Source organism: Lepidochelys olivacea (assembly GCF_965140295.1).
Source record: "Lepidochelys olivacea isolate rLepOli2 genome assembly, chromosome: 11".
NCBI classification, from domain to species: domain Eukaryota; kingdom Metazoa; phylum Chordata; order Testudines; family Cheloniidae; genus Lepidochelys; species Lepidochelys olivacea.
In genome coordinates, this window is record NC_140421.1 from 16,912,360 (window position 1) to 16,932,801 (window position 20,442).

The 20,442-nt window shown below is 39.5% G+C and overlaps 1 protein-coding gene across 2 annotated transcripts in view; it reads right to left on the minus strand.

Annotated features, from left to right (window-relative positions):
- The window catches only part of ACTR3 (actin related protein 3), a 50,980-nt gene that overhangs the window by 21,668 nt on the left and 8,870 nt on the right, over positions 1–20,442 (minus strand). Inside the window, exon 2 of one of the 2 annotated variants that reach the window (XM_084642545.1) lies at positions 250–305. In XM_084642545.1, coding sequence (XP_084498671.1) covers positions 250–305 — 56 coding nt within the window. Of the gene's footprint in view, positions 1–249; positions 306–20,442 lie in introns of those variants that run through there. The other variant, XM_084642546.1, reaches the window with a different exon arrangement.

The following is a 20,442-nucleotide window of genomic DNA, read 5'->3' on the forward strand; positions in this document are numbered from 1 at the left end:
TTACTTTAAAGTCAGCCTCCTTTACCAGCCTTTCTACCTCAAAGGCTAGGTTTTGTTTTGCTTTTAAATGAAGCTTACTTTCTGCATAAATTGAGGCTATATTTTCAGGAAAATTACCTAAAGCCCAGGGACAAATGCTTACGTTCCACTTCCAGCCCTGTGCATGGTGATTCTGTATTCCTGGCCACCTTTCTAATTTTAAAAATAAACAGACCATGAACTTTAGTGCATGTGTAAACAAATGCTTACATGAAGGAATGATGAACTGTGGTTCTGTATTTCCAGCATATCCCAGTTTTGTATACCTACAAAACAAAAAGCAAACGGGTTATGTTATTAATATTCCCATCAATAGTGAGTCTAAGATACTATGTGATGATTAATGCCACTGAAATATTGGTTAAATACCTTTCTTAAGAGTAGTCTTAAAGGCACAAACTGAGACTTCCAATGGAGTTGAATCACTTAAATCAAGCCTGAAACTGACAATGTTTTTCTAAAATATCTTACTGTTTAAAGCACAACCCTAACCTTATTTATGTACTTCAGGGAAAAACATCCTCATGAAAACAGAAATATTTACAAACGCATAGCTGTGTGCATGAAAGGAATGTGCAATATTAAACCCCACCCTCCTATGAGCATCAAGAGAGAAACTACAATTTCTTAAAATTTTAACTTTTCCTTAAATTATATTTATCACTGTTGACGAATGGAGTCAGCCTTTCGCAGCAAGTTACTGTAAGTTTGCTCTTCTCTGTCCAACATTCACCAGTTCCATAAGAATATTTTTTATGAAATAAGAAAACAAGTTTTTAGGGCTATGTCTACACTACGATTTATGTGGTATAAGTTACGTCCCTTAGGGACGTGAAAAAGCTACCCCTGAGTGACAAATTACACAGAACTTTTCAGAGTCACACATGGAATATGCAGATTTTAAAATATTTTTACTTTACATAGATGAGGAAAACTATGCATCCATACTTCCCAGATTCAAGCCCTATAGTGTCTTTTGGACATTAACGTTATTCAGTGTACCATACATCACTTATATTATTGCAATATGGTGAACTTCAGATATATCAAATATCAAAATGCCTGAAAATATAATCTGATTCTACTGAGTTCGCGAAACTGTAACAAACATCTTGGCTTAAAAGCATGTAAACGATTTGCTACCACTGAAAAGTTAATTACGATATTCTTACTTTTGATGTATTGGACCAAATGATAACCACACTGTAAAATTAAGACCTAGCTGTAACACAGATGAAGTGTTTAAATTAGTAAACTAACTATGCACTACACCTAAACATTGCAGGCTATGTACCTATTTATCAATATTTAAATAAGGGTGCATCCAAATTTTCTCAGTTTCTCTATACAGTCAGATGGTTTCATTGACTATATAACAATCAGTTAAAAGTATAACACATATGCAGCAGCATACAGGCATCTCTATAGATCTGACATTTCAAATACAGGCAGTGGGGCAGTGGGGCTGTTTGATTTCTGTGTATACTTCTGAGCCTGGAGCCCAAACCCCATGAGCCCAAGTTGGCTAGCAGGGGCCAGATGCGGGTTTTTCTTTGATGTGTAGACATCTTTATTTCCAAAGGGTGTTTGGACAGTGGGTGAGCCTCACTTGTCCAAACACCAAAGTTTGTTGTAAGAAACGTGTGATTCCCAGCATTTATGGATTTTATAACACGCACATTAAAAGATCTTAAAGTTGTGTCTGTTTAGTTTTGTTTTTAAACACAAATTTAAATTACAGAACAAATCTGAACCTAAAGCTGTGCTGTTTACTTCCATATTCAGTTGCTGAGAGTTCTCATGAGTTTCCCAACCACGCTTTATTGATAACTGAGATTCTACTGTATTCAAAAAGTAATGACCACCACATAATTTGTGTGCTTCCTTAGTAACTACCTTGCATACATTTAGCGAATGGTATTCAGTCTCATGGATCTCTTACCTCCAAATGTGAAATTATTTTACAGATGTATTCAAACTTAGAGTAGCATGGTACTCCTCTCTGCATGGACAGCTCTCATTAGAGCAGACAGTGTCCTATCTGTAGTTAACTGTATCCCTATATTCATACAGGTTCCAAGACTATTTTGAGGCTTTTCCCCCCATACCTAACTCAGCCTCATTTCTTTCCTTGTACTATAATTTCTTCTCCTTCAATGTGTCCTTGAGAGTTCAGATTGCTCAGAGATTTACTTTATAGCACAGGTTTCAACTTGAATTTCAATTTCCAGTTAACTGTTTAATACAGAAATTATTTGTATTATACTAGTTTGTGTTATTCTACATTACTACTCTGAGTTCACATGAAGGTATTAATATGATAAGTAAAGGCCTGTTACTGGGACTATATCATTTCTCTCACCTCCAATCATTTTTACATCTTCCCAGTTCCCTTCAGTCTAGCCCTTATGTTCTCTCCTCACTGACCCAAAGACCCACAGCAGCAGTGAAGCATCCATTATGATCACACCTATTAGGCGTTAAAACAACACTACTACAAGAGAAGCACAGGCTTAATAACAGTATCCAAAATTGCTGTAGTGCCCAAATAGGTTGAAATTCACTGTGTTACATTGTGATTTTTTTTTCTGGCTTTGAGTCTTGAACTCAACACTATTTTAATGTAGTTATATTTAATTACATCCAAGCTAAGCTTTAAAGAGAAAATATATATAAAACAGAATAGCAGTATTGGCCTATAAGAATAATAGTGCTGTTCAAAGGAGCAAGTTTCACATGCTGAACAATGTATTCTTAGAATTGTTTAATAAAACATTCTTAAAATGTACATATAGTACAATTATATTGGCCTTTCCGTTTTGGAGCTCCATTCAGGTCATAAAGGAGGATTTATCTTTTCCTAGTCTCTATTTATTAGAATCAGAGTACTCACTCCATCTGTCATGACAGGAAAAAAACTATCCTTAAGAGATGTCCAAATCCAGGTTAGCATGGGTGTTGCTGATCGAACAGCACTAGAAAAGTAGCGCAAGGAAGTTTGTATATTACCCGTCTGACTATGGCTAGTTAAACCTACTGTTGGACAGTCTTTTAGCAATGTTCACTCAAAAAAAGGGAATATTAGATATATGTATTATTAGAAAAGCTAATTAACACTTTAAAGTTAACTGCTAGTATTTTCTAAGGAATGTGAAAATTGTAGGGTTATGCACTAATGCCCAAAACAACAAGTATAACAGCAGTAACCAGCACTCGGTTTTCTTTTAAGTTTTTATAAATTACTTCTGTGCAGAATGCCCATTTTACCCTTGCTTTTGGAGGGCATTCAGGACTTAACCTTATAATTAGCTCATTTTACTTAAAGACTACTTGTTGCTCATGTTTAACTTTTCACATCAAGGATGACAGGTTTCAGAATTTTATAATGCACTTTGAATTACTGTTGGAAGCTTTCATAACTACAAGCGGTAAAAATCAATTAAATGAGTATCTACAGCAGGGGTTCCCAAACCTGATTTGTGGATTGTAAGGGGTACGCCCCTGGCAAGGCACGAGATGTTTTTTTACCTGTACAAGCCTTCTCACATCAGACACTCCTAGTGAATGTCTCATCAAGAAGTGTGGTATGACTGACAACTAAAAAAGTAGACAGAAGAGGCAATGTGTCTACTAGTTAGAGCAGTGGGCTCAGTTCCTGGGATCTAGACCTGCCTCCTATTTATGCTGTGTGACAGGGGGTCGGGCCAGATGGGTACAGGAGAGTAATAGACAGCAGATATATTAGCCCCAGGCTAAGTAGGTCCCTTTTCCCTGGGTAAGATAAGAGGGAAGTTTCCAGAACAATCAGGAACCTTCTGGAGACAATTAAGACAGACAGGATGATTAGAACACCTGCAGCCAATCAAGAAGCTGCTAGAATCAATTAAGGCAGGCTAATCAGGGCACCTGGGTTCAAAAAGGAGCTCACTTCAGTTTGTGGTGTGCTTGTAAGGAGCTGGGAGCAAGAGGCACCAGGAGCGGAGAGTAAGAATGCATACTGTTGGAGGACTGAGGTGTACAAGCATTATCAGACACCAGGAGGAAGGTCCTATGGTGAGAATAAAGAAGGGGTTGGGAGGAGGCCATGGGGAAGTAGCCCAGGGAGTTGTAGCTATTGCACAGCTGTTCCAGGGGGACTCTAGACAGCTGCATTCTACAGGGCCCTGGGCTGGAACCCAGAGTAGAGGGCAGGCCCGGGTTTCCCCCAAACCTCCCAACTCCTGGTCAGACAAGAGTTGACCTGGATTGTGGATTCACTAAAACGGCCAAACTGAGGGCTGCCGTGAAGCTCCAAGGCGAGCAAATCTGCCAATAAGCACAAGACCCACCAAAGTAGAGGAGGAACTTTATCACAGCTGATACCAGAGAAAAAACACAATAGTGGAACTTCAAGGTTGGATACAAGGAAGATTCTTCTAACTGCCAAACACACACACAACCCTGAAACTTGAAATCAAGTCTCTGATTCTAAGTTTTTTTTAAAAATGATTTCACCTGTATGAACACTGGGCAGAAGCTGCACCTACAACTGCAATTTACTAACTAGTCTGCTGGTAACGTGAAAATCAGAACAGAATCCAGCTCACTTTTACATAGGAGAAAAAATGGACTTCTGCTTAATGCAGCAAACTGGGACTCAGGAGAACTTGTTACTATTTCCAGTTCTGGCACAGACTGCCGCTATGGCCAGTTCCCCATTTGTAAAACAAGGAAAATATTTACCTCACTAAAGTGAGGAAGATTAATGTTTGTAAAGAACTCTGAGATCACTGGAAGAAGTTCTGAATAGTAGTACTTCTGGGAATAGTGTCAGTAAGTGCTGGAAAATTATACTCCGTCCTGAAAAAGCTAAAGCCTCATCAAGTGCAACATCCAACACAGAAAAAAGCCAAGAAGTGTCCCAGCATATAAAAAGAGTTAAATAGTTTTATATCAAACTCAGCAGATTCTAAGAAAAACAAAAAGTAAGTTGTTGCAGATAGCAACATGCTGCTTAGTAGTTTTGTGGTGTAGGAAACAGTCCAGTATACACACACACACTCTGAAAACTGAAAGAAAAATATAGCCAGATGAAAGATGTATTTTCAATAAAAAGGCTGCATTCAAAGCATACAGATCAGCAGATCTAAAAATACACAATGCTTATTCAGCTAGAACACAGCAGCCTGACTCCTAAAAATAAAAATAAAGGTTGGAGTTTTGGTTTTTTTAATTGTTAGAACAGAAACATTCATTCTACTTTGGTCTCTGAGGGCATATCTACACTACAGCTGCTACATGTACAGAGCTGCAGTTATGCTCCTGCAGCAAGGTAGTGTAGATGCTTCCTACATCAATGGAAAGGGTTTTTCCATTGATTTAGTAAATCCATCTCTCCAAGAGACAGTTGGTAGGTCAATGGAAAAAGGTTTCTGTTGACCTACTCACATCTACTCTGGGGTTAGGCTGACCTGACTATTGCACTCAAAAGTGCAAAACAGGCCTGTTATCAGATGTACTACCAATGTAGTCTCTTAAAGTGAGGATTCACCTTTAACAAACTAGACTAGACTTAAAATACTATTCTGTAAGCTAACACGGAGTGGTCAAAAATTGAGACATCAGAGAGGAGGGGAAGGTAGAAAAGTGAGGAAGAAAAGAGAAAAAAACAGGGGAAAAAAGTCATAATGAATAAATTTTTAATGATTACTTTTTATATAACTAATAGCACCCTCTAGCTTTGCATAACTATTTTTCAAATTTACCAGATCTACTCATCCAATGCTGATGTTAAAATTGAAAGATTCTACTCACTGGAAAAAAAAAAAAAAAGTGACGCCTTAAGCAAAAAGTGACGCCTTTTACAAATTCCCTAGTGCTGCTCACATAAACCAAGATGTGTCTGACTAATGTATGAATCAATGAAGTATGAGACACACCCTGTCTTCAATCCTATTTGCACTAGCAATTGAGTCCCTTTCTCCATTACTGAAAAGATCCCAATACGAGAAAGATTGCAGAAGAGACTACTGATATAGCACCACTGATTACAGATTACACCCTAAAGTACTTTCTATAAATTTGAAAAACCTTATTAGATTTGGAGACCTCTCTCAGTCAGGACTGACTTACAGGGAGGAAGGGGGGCACTTTGAGTTCTCTTCCCCTAACTTTCCCGAACAGAATTCTGTACTACTAATAGCATATTACACATTGCTCCAATCAAGTTATATTGTTCTATAACATTCTTCTAAGATGCCACAGTACCAAATCCACACAAATGAATGTAAAACATAATAGGGAGGTAGATCACCTTGTATGACCTGAATTACAGAACACTATTATTAATGGTTTTCAAGTTTCTAGAAGAGAAAAATAATCTTATGATCCTCTTTGGTCAAGCTGTCATTAAGATAGTTTTCTCCAAATTCAGCTACCTATTATTAAATGTTCTTGTTGACCTACTTATTTTTCTTCATTAGAAGAAGGGAAAAATACTAAGATCATTCCTGTGAAAGACAAGACGGGTGAGGTAATATCTTTCATTGGACCAACTTCTGTTGGGGAGACAGACAAGTTTTCAAGCTTACACAGAGCTCTTCTTCAGGTCTGGGAAATGAAGACCTTGTCTACACTAGAACTTACTTCAGAATAAATTTAATCACTTAGGGTGTGAATAATCCACACCAGAGTTACGCCAACCTAAGCGCCAGTGTAGACAGTGCTATATCAGCAGGAGAACTGCCTCTTGTGGGAGGTGGAGTAACTATGCCAACGGGAGAGCTCTCTCCCATCAGCTTAGAACTTCCTCACCAGAAGCGCTACAGTGGCGCATCTGCGTTGGTGAAGCTAGACCGCTGTAGCACTTCTAGTGTAGATGCAGCATAACTCAAACGGTCACTGCTAAACATAAGATTTGACACGCTTGTTTACCGTAAGTAGTTAACACATTTCAAGGGACTATTCAAGGTGAAGTGGCCAATTAACACCCGTCCAGTCACAGGGAAGAAAGAGGGTGGGGGGTTGTTAGTGGGTTAGATTGTTGTAACAAGCCATAAATCCAGTATCTCTATTCAGTGTATAGGCTTGTCTACACTGGCAATTTACAGCGCTCCAACTTTCTTGCTCAGGGGTGTAAACAAAAACCAAGCCACCCACCTGAGCGTAGCAAGTTTCAGTGCTGTAAAGCGCTAGTGTAAACAGTGCACCAGCGCTGGCAGCTGCGCCTCTCGTTGAGGTGGTTTTTTTAAGGGAGCTGGGAGAGCTCTCCCCCAGCGCTGCGCCGCGACCACACAAGCCACGTTAAAGCGCTCCTGCAGCAGCGTAGACTAGCCCTAAGATTTTTAGTGTCTAGCAAAATTATGAATTTAAGCTCACAGGGTTATCTTTTAAGGTGTTGTGCACCTTTCCTTTGACGATGAGGACTGAGAGGTCAGGTATAGAATGATCGCTTTGTGAAAAGCGTTCACCCACAGGCGATAGGGTGTTTTTGTCTTTTATCATTTTCCTGTGTGAATTCACTTGAGAATCGTAGTGATTGTCTGGTTTCACCCAGTTGCTATTGGGGCATTTAGCGCACTGGATGAGGAACACTACAGGTTGTGACAGGCATGCGTAGACCCATGGATCTTGAAAAGTGTGTTGTGCAGGGGTTGATAACTGTAGCAATGGAGATTTGTCTGTAGATTTTGCATCTATTGTTGTGGCAGGGTCTTGTACCACTTCGAGTTGGTGTATCCTGGTCTGTAGGGAGCTTGCAAGCTTGTCTTTTTCACCAACAGAAGTTTGCCCAATAAAAGATACCTCACCCATCTTGTCTCTCCAACATCCTGGGACCAACATGGCTACAACAACACTGCATGCAACAATTGTTCCTATCTGGTCATTGGTCAAACTGGACAGTCTCTACGTAAAAGAATAAATGGACACAAATCAGATGTCAAGAATTATAACATTCATAAACCAGTCGGAGAACACTTCAATCTCTCTGGTCACGCAATCACAGACATGAAGGTCGCTATCTTAAAACAAAAAAACTTCAAATCCAGACTCCAGCGAGAAACTGCTGAATTGGAATTCATTTGCAAATTGGATACTATTAATTTAGGCTTAGAGACTGGGAGTGGCTAAGTCATTATGCAAGGTAGCCTGTTTCCTCTTGTTTTTTCCTACCCCCCCCCCCTCCCAGATGTTCTGGTTTAACTTGGATTTAAACTTGAAGAGTGGTCAGTTTGGATGAGCTATTACCAGCAGGAGAGTGAGTTTGTGTGTGTATGGGGGTGGGGGGGATGTGAGAAAACCTGGATTTGTGCAGGAAATAGCCCAACTTGATTATCATGCACATTGTGTAAAGAGTTGTCACTTTGGATGGGCTATCACCAGCAGGAGAGTGAAATTTGTGTGGGGGGGTGGAGGGTGAGAAAACCTGAATTTGTGCTGGAAATGGCCCACCTGATGATCACTTTAGATAAGCTATTACCAGCAGGACAGTGGGGTGGGAGAAGGTATTGTTTCATATTCTCTGTGTATATATAAAGTCTGCTGCAGTTTCCACGGTATGCATCCGATGAAGTGAGCTGTAGCTCACGAAAGCTCATGCTCAAATAAATTGGTTAGTCTCTAAGGTGCCACAAGTACTCCTTTTCTATCTGGTAATCAGAATCTTAGCATTTACTTAAAACAGCTAACATTACCCAAATTCAGTAGGGAGCTGCTACTTACAAAATAATAATTCAGCTATCACTACTCCAGGATGTGATTATGTAAATCTGGCTAGGCAAGTGGAGTAAAAATGTTCTTGGCATACTATATACAAATATTAAGCAAAGCCACAGGGCGTAGATACTAACATGAGTAACTACAGATCAAAGAGAAAAAGAGTACTTGTGGCACCGCAGAGACTAACCAATTTATTTGAGCATAAGCTTTCGTGAGCTACAGCTCACTTCATCGGATGCATGCAGTGGAAAATACAGTGGGGAGATTTTATATACACAGAGAACATGAAAGAATGGGTGTTACCATACACACTGTAACAAGAGTGATCAGGTAAGGTGTGCTATTACCAGCAGGAGAGAGAGAGAGAGAACAAACAAAAAACAAAACAAAAAAAATCCCTCAGCCTGGACCAGTCCACACAGGAGATCCATTTCCTGGACACGACAGTGCTAATAAGCAATGGTCACAAACACCACCCTATACCGGAAACCTACTGACTGCTATACTGACCTACACGCCTCCAGCTTTCATCCAAACTACACCATTGTCTACAGCCGACCTCTACGATACAACCACATTTGCTCCAACCCCTCAGACAGAAGCAAACACACACCTACAAGATCTCTCTCAAGCGTTCTTACAACTACAATACCCACCAGCTGAAGTGAAGAAACAGATGGACAAAGCCAGCGGAGTACCCAGAAGTTACCTACTACAGGACAGGCCCAACAAAGAAAATAACAGAACGCCACTAGCCATCACCTTCAGCCCCCAACTAAAACCTCTCCTGTGCATCAACAAGGATCTACAACCTATCCTGAAAGACGACCCATCACTCACACAGATCTTGGGAGACAGGCCAGTCCTTGCTTACAGACAGCCCCCCAACCTGAAGCAAATACTCACCAGCAACCACACACCACACAACAGAACCACTAACCCAGGAACCTATCCTTGAAACAAAGCCTGTTGCCAACTGTGTCCACATATCTATTCAAGGGACACCATCATAGGGCCTCATCACATCAGCCACACTATCAGAGCCTTGTTCACCTGCACATCTGCCAATGTGATACATGCCATCATGTGCCAGCAATGCCCCTCTGCTATGTACACTGGCCAAACTGGACAGTCTCTACGTAAAAGAATAAATGGACACAAATAAGACATCAAGAATTATAACATTCAAAAACCAGTCGGAGAACACTTCAATCTCTTTGATCACTCGATTACAGACCTAAAAGTCGCAATTCTTCAACAAAAAAAACTTCAAAACTAGACTCCAACGAGAGACTGCTGAATTGGAATTAATTTGCAAACTGGACACCATTACATTAGCCTTGAATAAAGATTGGGAATGGATGTGTCATTACACAAAGTAAAACTATTTCCCCATGTTTATTTCCCCCACCACCACCGTTCCTCACACATTCTTGTTCTTGTCAAGTGCTGGAAATGGCCCACCTTGATCATCACTACAAAAGGGGTTGTTGTTTTTTTTCTTTTCTTTTTTTTTTCTTCCAGTTTCTTCTTTCTTTCTTCTCCTCCTCCTCTCTCCTGCTGGTAACAGTGCACCTTACCTGATCATTCTTGTTACAGTGTGCATGGTAACACCCATTCTTTCATGTTCTCTGTGTATATAAGATCTCCCCACTGTATTTTCCACTGCATGCATCCGATGAAGTGAGCTGTAGCTCACGAAAGCTTATGCTCAAATAAATTGGTTAGTCTCTAAGGTGCCACAAGTACTCCTTTTCTTTTTGCGGATACAGACTAACATGGCTGCTACTCTGAATACAGATCAAATATTTGATCTTCTCAGGTATTATCAGAAATAAATCCCCATGCCAATATGGACTTTACTCCAAAGTATTACCCAATTCCAAACGATAATTGAAAGTAAATGGAAGACAGTATCCTCCTTTTAGCCTATGAACTACTGAACAACCACTTAAAATCATTAACAATTACTAAACAAGTTACCATTATTATATGCCATGACCAATGTGGGAGTGCTTAGTAATAAATACTGATCTGTCCCCCCAAATGTTTTAGGTGTAGGATTTCTGATATTACTGGAATGTCAGGGAGAGTATAGATTTCAGCACATGTCCCCTTAGTCACAAGACTTGCAATTGCAAACCAGGAAGCCTGAATAGGTCTAGCTACCAAATAAGGAAGCAAACATCACAGCAACGTTCTCTCAAATGGCCTGACTAGCCAAGTGGAAAAAAACAGTGAGACAAAAGGAAGACTTCACACCTAGGCCCTGTAATAGAAGCCATTGAGAAAATGGTAACTGGGCTCAGACATACACTGCAATAAAACACCCACTGCTGGCCCATGTCAGCTGACTCAAGCTTGCAAGGCTAAAAATTGTAATGCAGACATTCAGAGCCTGGTCTCCAGTCTGAGCCCAAATATCTATGTTTATAGTTCTGCAAGCCTGAATCAGCGGACGTAGGGCAGCCACAGTTTTATTGTGCTAACAGGGAGTGTGGTTTCCACTGCAGTTAAACCAGTTAATATAGTCTGGGTGGAATATCCCCACTACAAAACTGCTACCTGTGCCAGATTTACATAACTGCATCCAGTGGTGCTGTACTAGTCCGTACGCTGGGATGGAATTCTGATGAGATATCCCATAGTTCTTAGCAGTGCAAGAAACTGGGCTGCTCTATGAATTCATTTGCAGGGTGCTCTCTCACACCTAGCATGGCGGTGCTGTCTGTGGCAGTGACACGAGAACAATACTTCATGTACATAACTTCCAAATGGAGTTATTCATTATTAATGCAGACAATTCTGAAGAAAAAAAGTAAACATTTGGCAACAAGAACTTTTAATGCGAATGTCATTAAGGATTTCAATCTGCAAGCTAAGTGATTTGTGGCACACCCGACTGACTTATATACACCTTTCAGTTTCTTTCCTGTCCACTAAACATAAAAATGTTCTTTTGGGTGTATTCCCCCAAATTATGGGTCCTACTTATATCACACCAGCAGAATACTGGTGTCAGCTTCCAGGCAGCACGAGAAGAGAATTTATTGGATGACACCTCTGTTCAAATGCTGTGGAAGCCCAGCAGAAATGGAGCAGGCAAATCTCGGGTTAAATGCTGAGGCAGCACAGGTGATTCCCAGTGTAGAGTAAGGGAGGCAGACAAAGCGCAGCTCAGGGGGAACTGGAGGCTAGGATTGCAGGACTCATAGCACCTGGGTTTAATTAGCCTAACTCTTCATTCTCACTGCAAAGTAGGCGGGCTGCCAGCCTGGTTGAAGCAAAAACTGACCCCAGCCAATGCCCTTAAACTGTGCTTGAGACTCCCTCAAGCCCCGGCTAAAGGGTTTTCCTGCATGGATAGAAGCAGGGTTAGTCTGAAGCCTGACCTAACCCGGCAGCAAAGACATAACCAGAGAGACTCTGAGAAAAGAAGTTTCAATCAGAGGAGGGAATGGATGAGGGGACACTCTGGAAGGAAAACTGAGACCAGGCTGGGTCCCAAGAACCACCGAGTTCCTGAAAAGAATACAAGTTGGGTCTTTTCTTTTCCTTTAACTCAAGAGAGGAGAGAGTATTGAGAAATTCAACCCAAAGACAGGTAAGGGTGGTAGTGACAACGGAGGCCTGGCAAGCCTACCTCACTAGCAACTCAAGCTGTGAGACAGCAGATAAGTTTATGAAATGTTCCAATTCTATAGAATGATAAAAGCTAAAAACCACAATGCTGCCTGAGCAAAAGAAGGGGAAGGAGTAAGCTTCAACAAAATGGCAGCTACCTCCACCATCTCCAGGGACCCTGAGATCAACTGTGACACCACTATGACTGTCATCCTGATCCTGAGACATATCCTGACCAGACTGGTCCAAGAAGAGGAATCCAGATGACAATGCCACCTCCACTACTTCTAGCTAAATCCTGAACTCCATCTGGGGCGTGAGACTTTGTTGACACTGGGTAGGGAAACAGGACGAGACTTTTCCTTCCCACCTTATTTCTTTTCCCTCTCTTTTTTTTTCCTTTCTTTTTTAAATAAGAGTCTGGCTTAGCCAGCCAAAACTGTATATTCTACAACACTGTTGTAAGGCTGCGACCAAAGAGTCATCTAAAAGCAAAACTCTTAATAGCCAAATGCTGCAAATATTTGCCAGGTCTCAGAGTGGCAGATATTGAGACCAGACGCCACGTCCGCACTTCAACAGTGAGGTTGCAAGTGAAAGTCAACTCCAGAGACAGAAGTGCTTTTTTAAACCTGGGTTGTTGTTCTCTCTCCCCCCTTAGGTATGTTATATCCAGGAAACGGGATCGGACTTTAAAATGGCAGCAATAACTGCTCCAGCCCATCTCACCTAACTTTTTCTCCAAAAAGGACAGTTATCATCTAAGACCATCAAACAAGGGGGTTCTTTCTAAAAACTCTCCCCCGCTAGAGTGAAAGGGAACACAAGGATGTTGTTAAAATGACAAACTGTACTTAACACTTAACATTTCAGATGCTTTAACTGTTTTTCCTTCTTGTCTGTATCTTTATTAAAATATTAAAAAAGATTTTCAATAATGTGGTTGCCATGGTATTAAGCATGCTAGAGGTCTCTGCATAACAAACCCTGAACCTTGTTTAAAACTGTTCAATGTTGGGCAGTTTCAGGGTCATGTTAAACACCTTTAACTCTTTGGGCCCATATATTCCATCTAAATTAATACACCACAGCACTAGACCTAACACCTCAGGGGTGTACTCAGAGAGACCAGAATTGGGACACAGGTCCAATCAGCCATGTAACCGTGACATATGCAAACAGGACATCTTCAAAGGGGTAACATTAAACAAAACAGACAGCAGTTTGAAAATTTTCTTCACCACTTACTTCTCTTAGAAATCACAAGGTTTTACCACGACATGACCAATTGTTCATAAGCGATATGGTAAGTGAATAATTAAAATTAAAGCTGCATATTTTGGATTAAGCGCAGGAGGGAAAGGAACAGAGAATAAAACTGAAGCAATGCCTCATAACTGCATGAAACAGTGAATAATCTGTGTAACTTGCTGCCTCCTACACATGAATTGTCTGCATTACTGTGGCCTGCAGAACATTCTCTCCCTTCCCTTCAAGTGATATCTCTGATACAGAGGTTGTCAATTTCCGCCTTCCTTTTTTCTCAGTCACAACACAGCTGCACAGCTTCCACTCTCCTTTGGATACCAGTCCATCTAGCAACATTTCCAACGTAGGTGGTTCTCTTTCTTCCTCTTCCTGGTTTGCCTGCAATCTTGTCTGATAGTATGAGTACTGAAATTGAGTCACTCTGTGATAAGCGAACAATATGTCCAAAAAGATGATATTCTTTTACACAGGGTCTCTAATAATTATGCTCTTTTTAAATTCATCCTTCTCATCACCTCATCATTCATCATTTTGTTGATCCAGCTAATTTTTAACGTTCTTCTATAACACCACAACTCAAAACCTCCGAGTTGTGTCTGTGTCCTTTTTAAGAGCCCAGTTTCCACATCTGTACAGCAGGGGTGACCAAATGTAGCACATCAGCAATCTAGTACGGATATGCAGTTTTAACTTTTGGACTACACGGAAGTCTTTGTATGTTACTGAATACATTTTAGGTAAGCTGTATCCTGATCTTGGTTTTTTTTTTGTTTAATCGCATCTTCTGTCTGATGTTATTAGACTCCCCAAGTAGGGGAAACTATTCACTTGTTCCACAAAGTAGGAACTGAAGACAAACAGTAAAATGAAAAAAAGAGCGCCATTCAATTACATCACATGAAAGCAGACAAGTAAATATAAAATTTGTCAATAAGTGCTTGTATACAAATGCTATAATTTTAAGTACTATGATAAGTGAACTTGAGTGTGTGATAGTAAATGAGGATATTGATATAACAGGCATCACAGAGACTTGATGAAATGATGATGATGATAACGATAATAATCAATGGGACATGATAATACCAGAGGAACAAAATATATAGGAATGACAAAGTAGCTCGTGCTGGTGGGGAAGTGGCATATATATTTGAAAAAGCAGAAAGTCAAAAAAAGTAAAAATCTCAAATGACAAACTGTATCAGAGAATCTCAATGAATAAAAATTCCATGTTTGAATAAGGGTATAGGTAGTAGGAATATACTACCAAGCAGCTGACCATAATGATGACAGTGATTGTGAAATGCTCAGGGAGATTAAAAAGTATATACTAACAAAGGATTTCAATCATCCCATATTGGCTGGGTACATGTCACCTGAGGATGGGATGCAGAGAATTTCTAGACACCATTAATGACTGCTTCTTGGAGCATCTAGTCCTGGAACTCAAAAGGGGAAAGGCAATTCTTGATTCAGTTCCAAGCGGAGCACAGGATCTGGTCTAAGAGGTGAATATAGCTGAACCACTCAGTAACAGCAGCCATAATATAATTAAATTTAACATCCTTGTAAGTGGGGAAAATACCAAAGAAACCCACCACAGTGGCATTTAACTACAAAAAGGGGAACTATAAAAAAAAGATGAAGTTTGTTTCTTTTAACTTCTATTTAACTATCACAAGAGCAAAATGCCTTCACTCTGCATGGAAACTATTTAAAAACCACCACAATAGAGGTTCAAACTAAATGTATACCCCAAAAAGTAAGAGAACCAAAAACATGCTACCATGGCTAAACAGCACAGTAAGAGAGGCAGTTAGAGGCAAAAGGCATCCTTTAGAAGGCATATCCTACTGAGGAAAATAGAAAGGAGCATAAACTCTGGAAAGTCAAATGCAAAAATGTCATTAGGAAGGCCAAAAAAGAATCTGAAGAGAAACTAGCAAGACACTAACTGCAGATTTTTTTTTTTTTAAGTATATCAGAAGCAGGAAGCCTGCTAAACAATTAGTTTAGCCAATGGATGATAGTGGTGCTAAAGGAGTACTCAAGGAAGATAAGGCCATTGCAGACAAGCTAAATGAATTCTTAGCATTGGTCTTCACTGCACAGGATGTGAGTGAGATTCCCACACTTGAGCCATTCTTTTTAGATAACAGATCTGAGGAACTGTTCTGGATTGAGATGTCAACAGAGGTGATTTTGGAACAAACTGATAAATTAAACAGTAATAAGTCACCGGGATCAGAGAGTATTCACCCAAGAGTTCTGAAGGAACTCATTTGAAATTACAGAAGTACTAGCTATAACCTATCACTGAAATCAGTCTCTGTACCATACGACTGGCAGATAGCTAATGTGAAGTTGAATTTTTAAAAAGGCTCCAGAGACAATCCAATTGCAGGCCAGAAAGCCTGTCTTCAGTACCAGGTAAACTGATTGAAACAATAGTAAAGAACAGAATTATCAGACACACACATGAAACAATACGTTGGGGAAGAATCAACATGGCTTTTGTAAAGGAATATCATGCTTAACCAATCTATTAAAATTCTTTGAGGGTCAACGAACTTGTGGACAAGAGTGATCCAGTTAATACAGTCTACTTGGAGTTTCAGAAAATCTCTGACAAGGCCCCTCACTAAAGGCTCTTAAGCAAAGTAAGCAGTCAAAGGATAAGAGGGAAGGTCTTCTTATGGATCAGTAACTGATTAAAAGATAGGAAATGAAGACTAGGACTAAACGGCCAGTTTTCACTGTGGAGAAAGATAAATAGCGGGATCCCCCAAGGTTCTGTACTCGGACCAGTACTGTTCAACATAGTCATAAACAAACTGGAAAAAGGGGTAAACAGTGAGGTGGCAAAGTTTGCATATGATACAAAATTACTCAAGATAGTTAAGTCCAAAGCTGACTGTGACAGTTACAAAAGGATCTCACAAAATTGGATGGATGGGAAACAAAATGATAGATGAAACTCCATGTTAATAAATGCAAAGAAATGCAGACTGGAAAACATAATCCCAACTATACATACTAAATGATGCAGTCTAGTTAGCTGTTACTACTCAAGAATAATCTTGGAGTCCTCTGAAAACATTTACTCAATGTGTAGCAACAGCAGAAAGAAAAAAAAAGTGCTAACACTGTTAGGAACCATGTATCCCTTTACTAATAAGACAGAAAATATCATAATGCACACTATATAAAGCCATGATATGCCCACACCTTGAAACCTGTGTGCAGTTCTGGTCATTCCATCTCAAAAAAAGATACATTAGAATTAGAAAAGGTACAGAAAAAGGCAACAAAAGTGATTGGGGTATGGAACAGCTTCCATTTGAGATATTAAGAAGAATGGGACTGTTCATTTTAGACAAGAGATAACGGGGGGGCGGGTGGAGACAGAATCTGAGAGAGGTCTATAAAATCATGACTAGCATGAAGAAAGCAAATAAGCAAGTATTATTTATCCCCAAGAACCAGGGATCACCTAATGAAATGAATAGGCAGCAGATTTAAAACAGACAGGAGGAAGTACATCTTCGTACAGTCAACCTGTGGAATTTGTTGCCATGCAATGACGTAACAGCCGGAAGTGTAAGTGCATTCAAAAAAGAATTAGATAACTTCATGGAGGATAGGTCCATCGATAGCTTTTAGCCAAGATGATCAGGGATGCAACCTCATGCTCTGGATGTCCCTAAGCCTCTGACTGCCAGAAACTGGGACTGGATGACAGAATGGATCACTCAATAATTGCTCTGTTCTGTTTATTCCCTCAGAAGCATCTGGCACTGGACACGGTCAGAAGAAAAGTTACTGTGCTAGAAGGACCATTGGTCTGACCAAGTAGGGCCATTTTTATGTTATGTTCTTAACTTGAACATTGAGGTATTGGTGTTGCCTACCTTGTGTGCTACTGTTTACTTAGCATACTCTTTGTCTTTCTAATGTTGATCACCATTCCGTATTTCTTGCTGGCACTGTTCACGGCAATAAGCATGTTCTCAAGTTCTTCCCTTGTGAAAGAGATGGGTAAACTAGGTCATTGGCATATCTAATGTTGTTGATGTATATGCCATTGACTGATATGCCCTGGCTGGTGTCTTCAAAACTTTCCCTCATTATATCTTCTACATATATATTAAATAGCTGTGGAGTAGGATGTAACCGTGGGGTAACACCTTTTGTGATGCTGCCGGACTTAGATATTTCACAGTTCATTTGGATTGCTGCTTTCTCTCCTCATTACAGGTTTTGGAGGTGGGCTTTTTGTGGGTTTTTTTGGACAAATTGTAGGTCTTGAGACAATATTATATTCTGTAGACCATTACCTCCACTATTTAAAATCCCTTTTCAAAAAAAAAAACAAAAAAAAACACCTTACTTCTTCCATAATATCTAGAATAAAATTTACTATTTTGTATTTTTATCTATAGATAATTAATTTTTAAAAATGAAGGAAAACTTCAAGTACTACTCTACTCGAATGCCCCTTCCAAATTGTATCTTATTTAAGTATGTCTCCCGAGCTGCTGTTTGACACACTGACACAAATAATGAAACTAACTTCAGAAGGTTTCAGAGTAGCAGCTGTGTTAGTCTGTATTCGCAAAAAGAAAAGGAGGACGTTCTTGTCAACTGCTGGAAATGTCCCACCTTGATTATCACTACAAAAGGACCCCCCCCCCCCACGCAGCTGATAATAGCTCACCTTAAGTGATCACTCTCATTACAGTGTGTATGGTAACACCCATTGTTTCATGTTCTCTCTGTATATAAATCTCCCCACTGTATCTTCCCCTGAATGCATCCGATGAAGTGAGCTGTAGCTCACGAAAGCTTACGCTCAAATAAATGTGTTAGTCTCTAAGGTGCCACAAGTCCTCCTTTTCTTTATTCAGAAAGCGCCATCAAATACACAAAACAAAATGGATAGAAAATTTTTTTCCTGTAATCTTTTAGTTAATGAAAACTTAAGTGTTACATAGAGTGACGGTAGGTACAAAATGTTAAGACAAGAGTGATTACGTAGCTGTCCTTAATGACTGGTTACACAATGTAAAATGGATAAAACTAATAAGGACATTCAAGCCAACTGGAAGTTTACAGACTAACTCCCTCGCTACTCTACATTGTTACTTTTTCCACATAGCATATATGCAAAATATTATGTGATGCACAATTTATCAGTGAATAAAATCTACTACACATTTCTACAGTCTTTCATCATTAAACTGCAGAATCACCACACTCTGGATGAAACAAGAGTCTTCAACATTCATTTTACAACTGAAACAATTATACTCAAATTACATCTAGTCCACACAAATGCTGCTGCTTTTTACTTCCTTTCAGGTACACTCTCAGTAGCAGCTTTTACAACAACAAACAGCACAAAATACATATGCTAATGTACTGTTTCATTTGTTTCAAAGTTTACAATGATGTTCAATGACCAGCAATATTTGATGGATTAAATCATCCAAAAAATGGCCCACAACTGGTCCTTTCCAGCAAGGAGACCTGGAAAATCTGCAGTCCAGTAATGTCTTATCTACAGTAGAAAATTTTGTACTAATTTTTCATCAGTTGTTCCTGGTGGTATTCTATTTAGGGTTTTCATACTGCACTCAAAGCAGTATCAGAGGTCTTTCCACAGTTAAGGAGGACATTTACAACAGTGCAAGCACTATGTGGACAGGGATCAGCTGTTTTTAAAGCATTACAAAAACTCCTTCGGCACATCACTGCTAAAAAATGAGAACATATTTAGTCTTTACATATGTATGTTGAAGTGACCACAAGAAGTGTGGACAAAGCTGTGGGACTGTTGAAGACTAATTTCAGTCTTTTATGTTGTTGCTGTATTTGATTTAATATGGAGATTCAGGACAGTTGGAAAGCCCAAGAAGAGTATTTTTCATTTCTCCCGAAGAGAAAAAAGGAAAATAAATTGCAAACCCTCTCCTGTAAGACAGATTTTGTGCTACAGCTGGAGCAGATAAAAGTTGGTCAGGAAGCAGTGAAGCCTCTAGAATCCCCTCAATACTTGAATTACTGCGAAACGACATGGGAAGAAAGGGCTGTTCATAGAAGAAATTAATTAGCCTAATATCTCTTCTCAAATGTTCTTAAGAATCAGACATGGGATGATAAGTCTAGGCAAGAACTGAGACCATCAAACTAAAATTCACAATTTGCTGACCAGAAAACTTTCAGTGGGCACTGTTTCTTCAGTCCAGTGCCCTGAAATTCTGTACTAGTGAAGTTCTAATTATTAACTAGTATTGGGACTGGTCTTTATCTTAAGAATTTTGATTTTTTTTTTTTTGGTTTGCAACTACTTTAATCATAAATGTTGGGTTTTAAATAACTTTAAATTCATAGGACTGAATTACTACTAGTCAAAAATGGAAACTTAAAATTGCAACTGAAGGAGAAGCACACAATTTCAAATTATCCCAGACAAAATACTCTGAGGATGCAGACTAGACAAACAGAGACGGTAGTCTAAAAGTGTTTCTAGACACAGGGGATGTTATGGATGGTGCAAAACCAGACCACTGGACCAGGCAACTATTGCAACACTGGATATTTGAGAGGATGCTGTAGAACAGGATGTAGGGGTTTAAAAAAAAAACCCCAAAAAACAAAAATCCCATTTTTCCCCTAAACAGAGACTACTGCAAATTCACTTTGGTGAATATTTTCACTGTGACAATACATACCTGCCTTAAGCCATTAATATTAAATAAGATCCTGATAAAATGTAAAGTGCAACCAGGGAGTTATAGCTGTGTAAAGAGA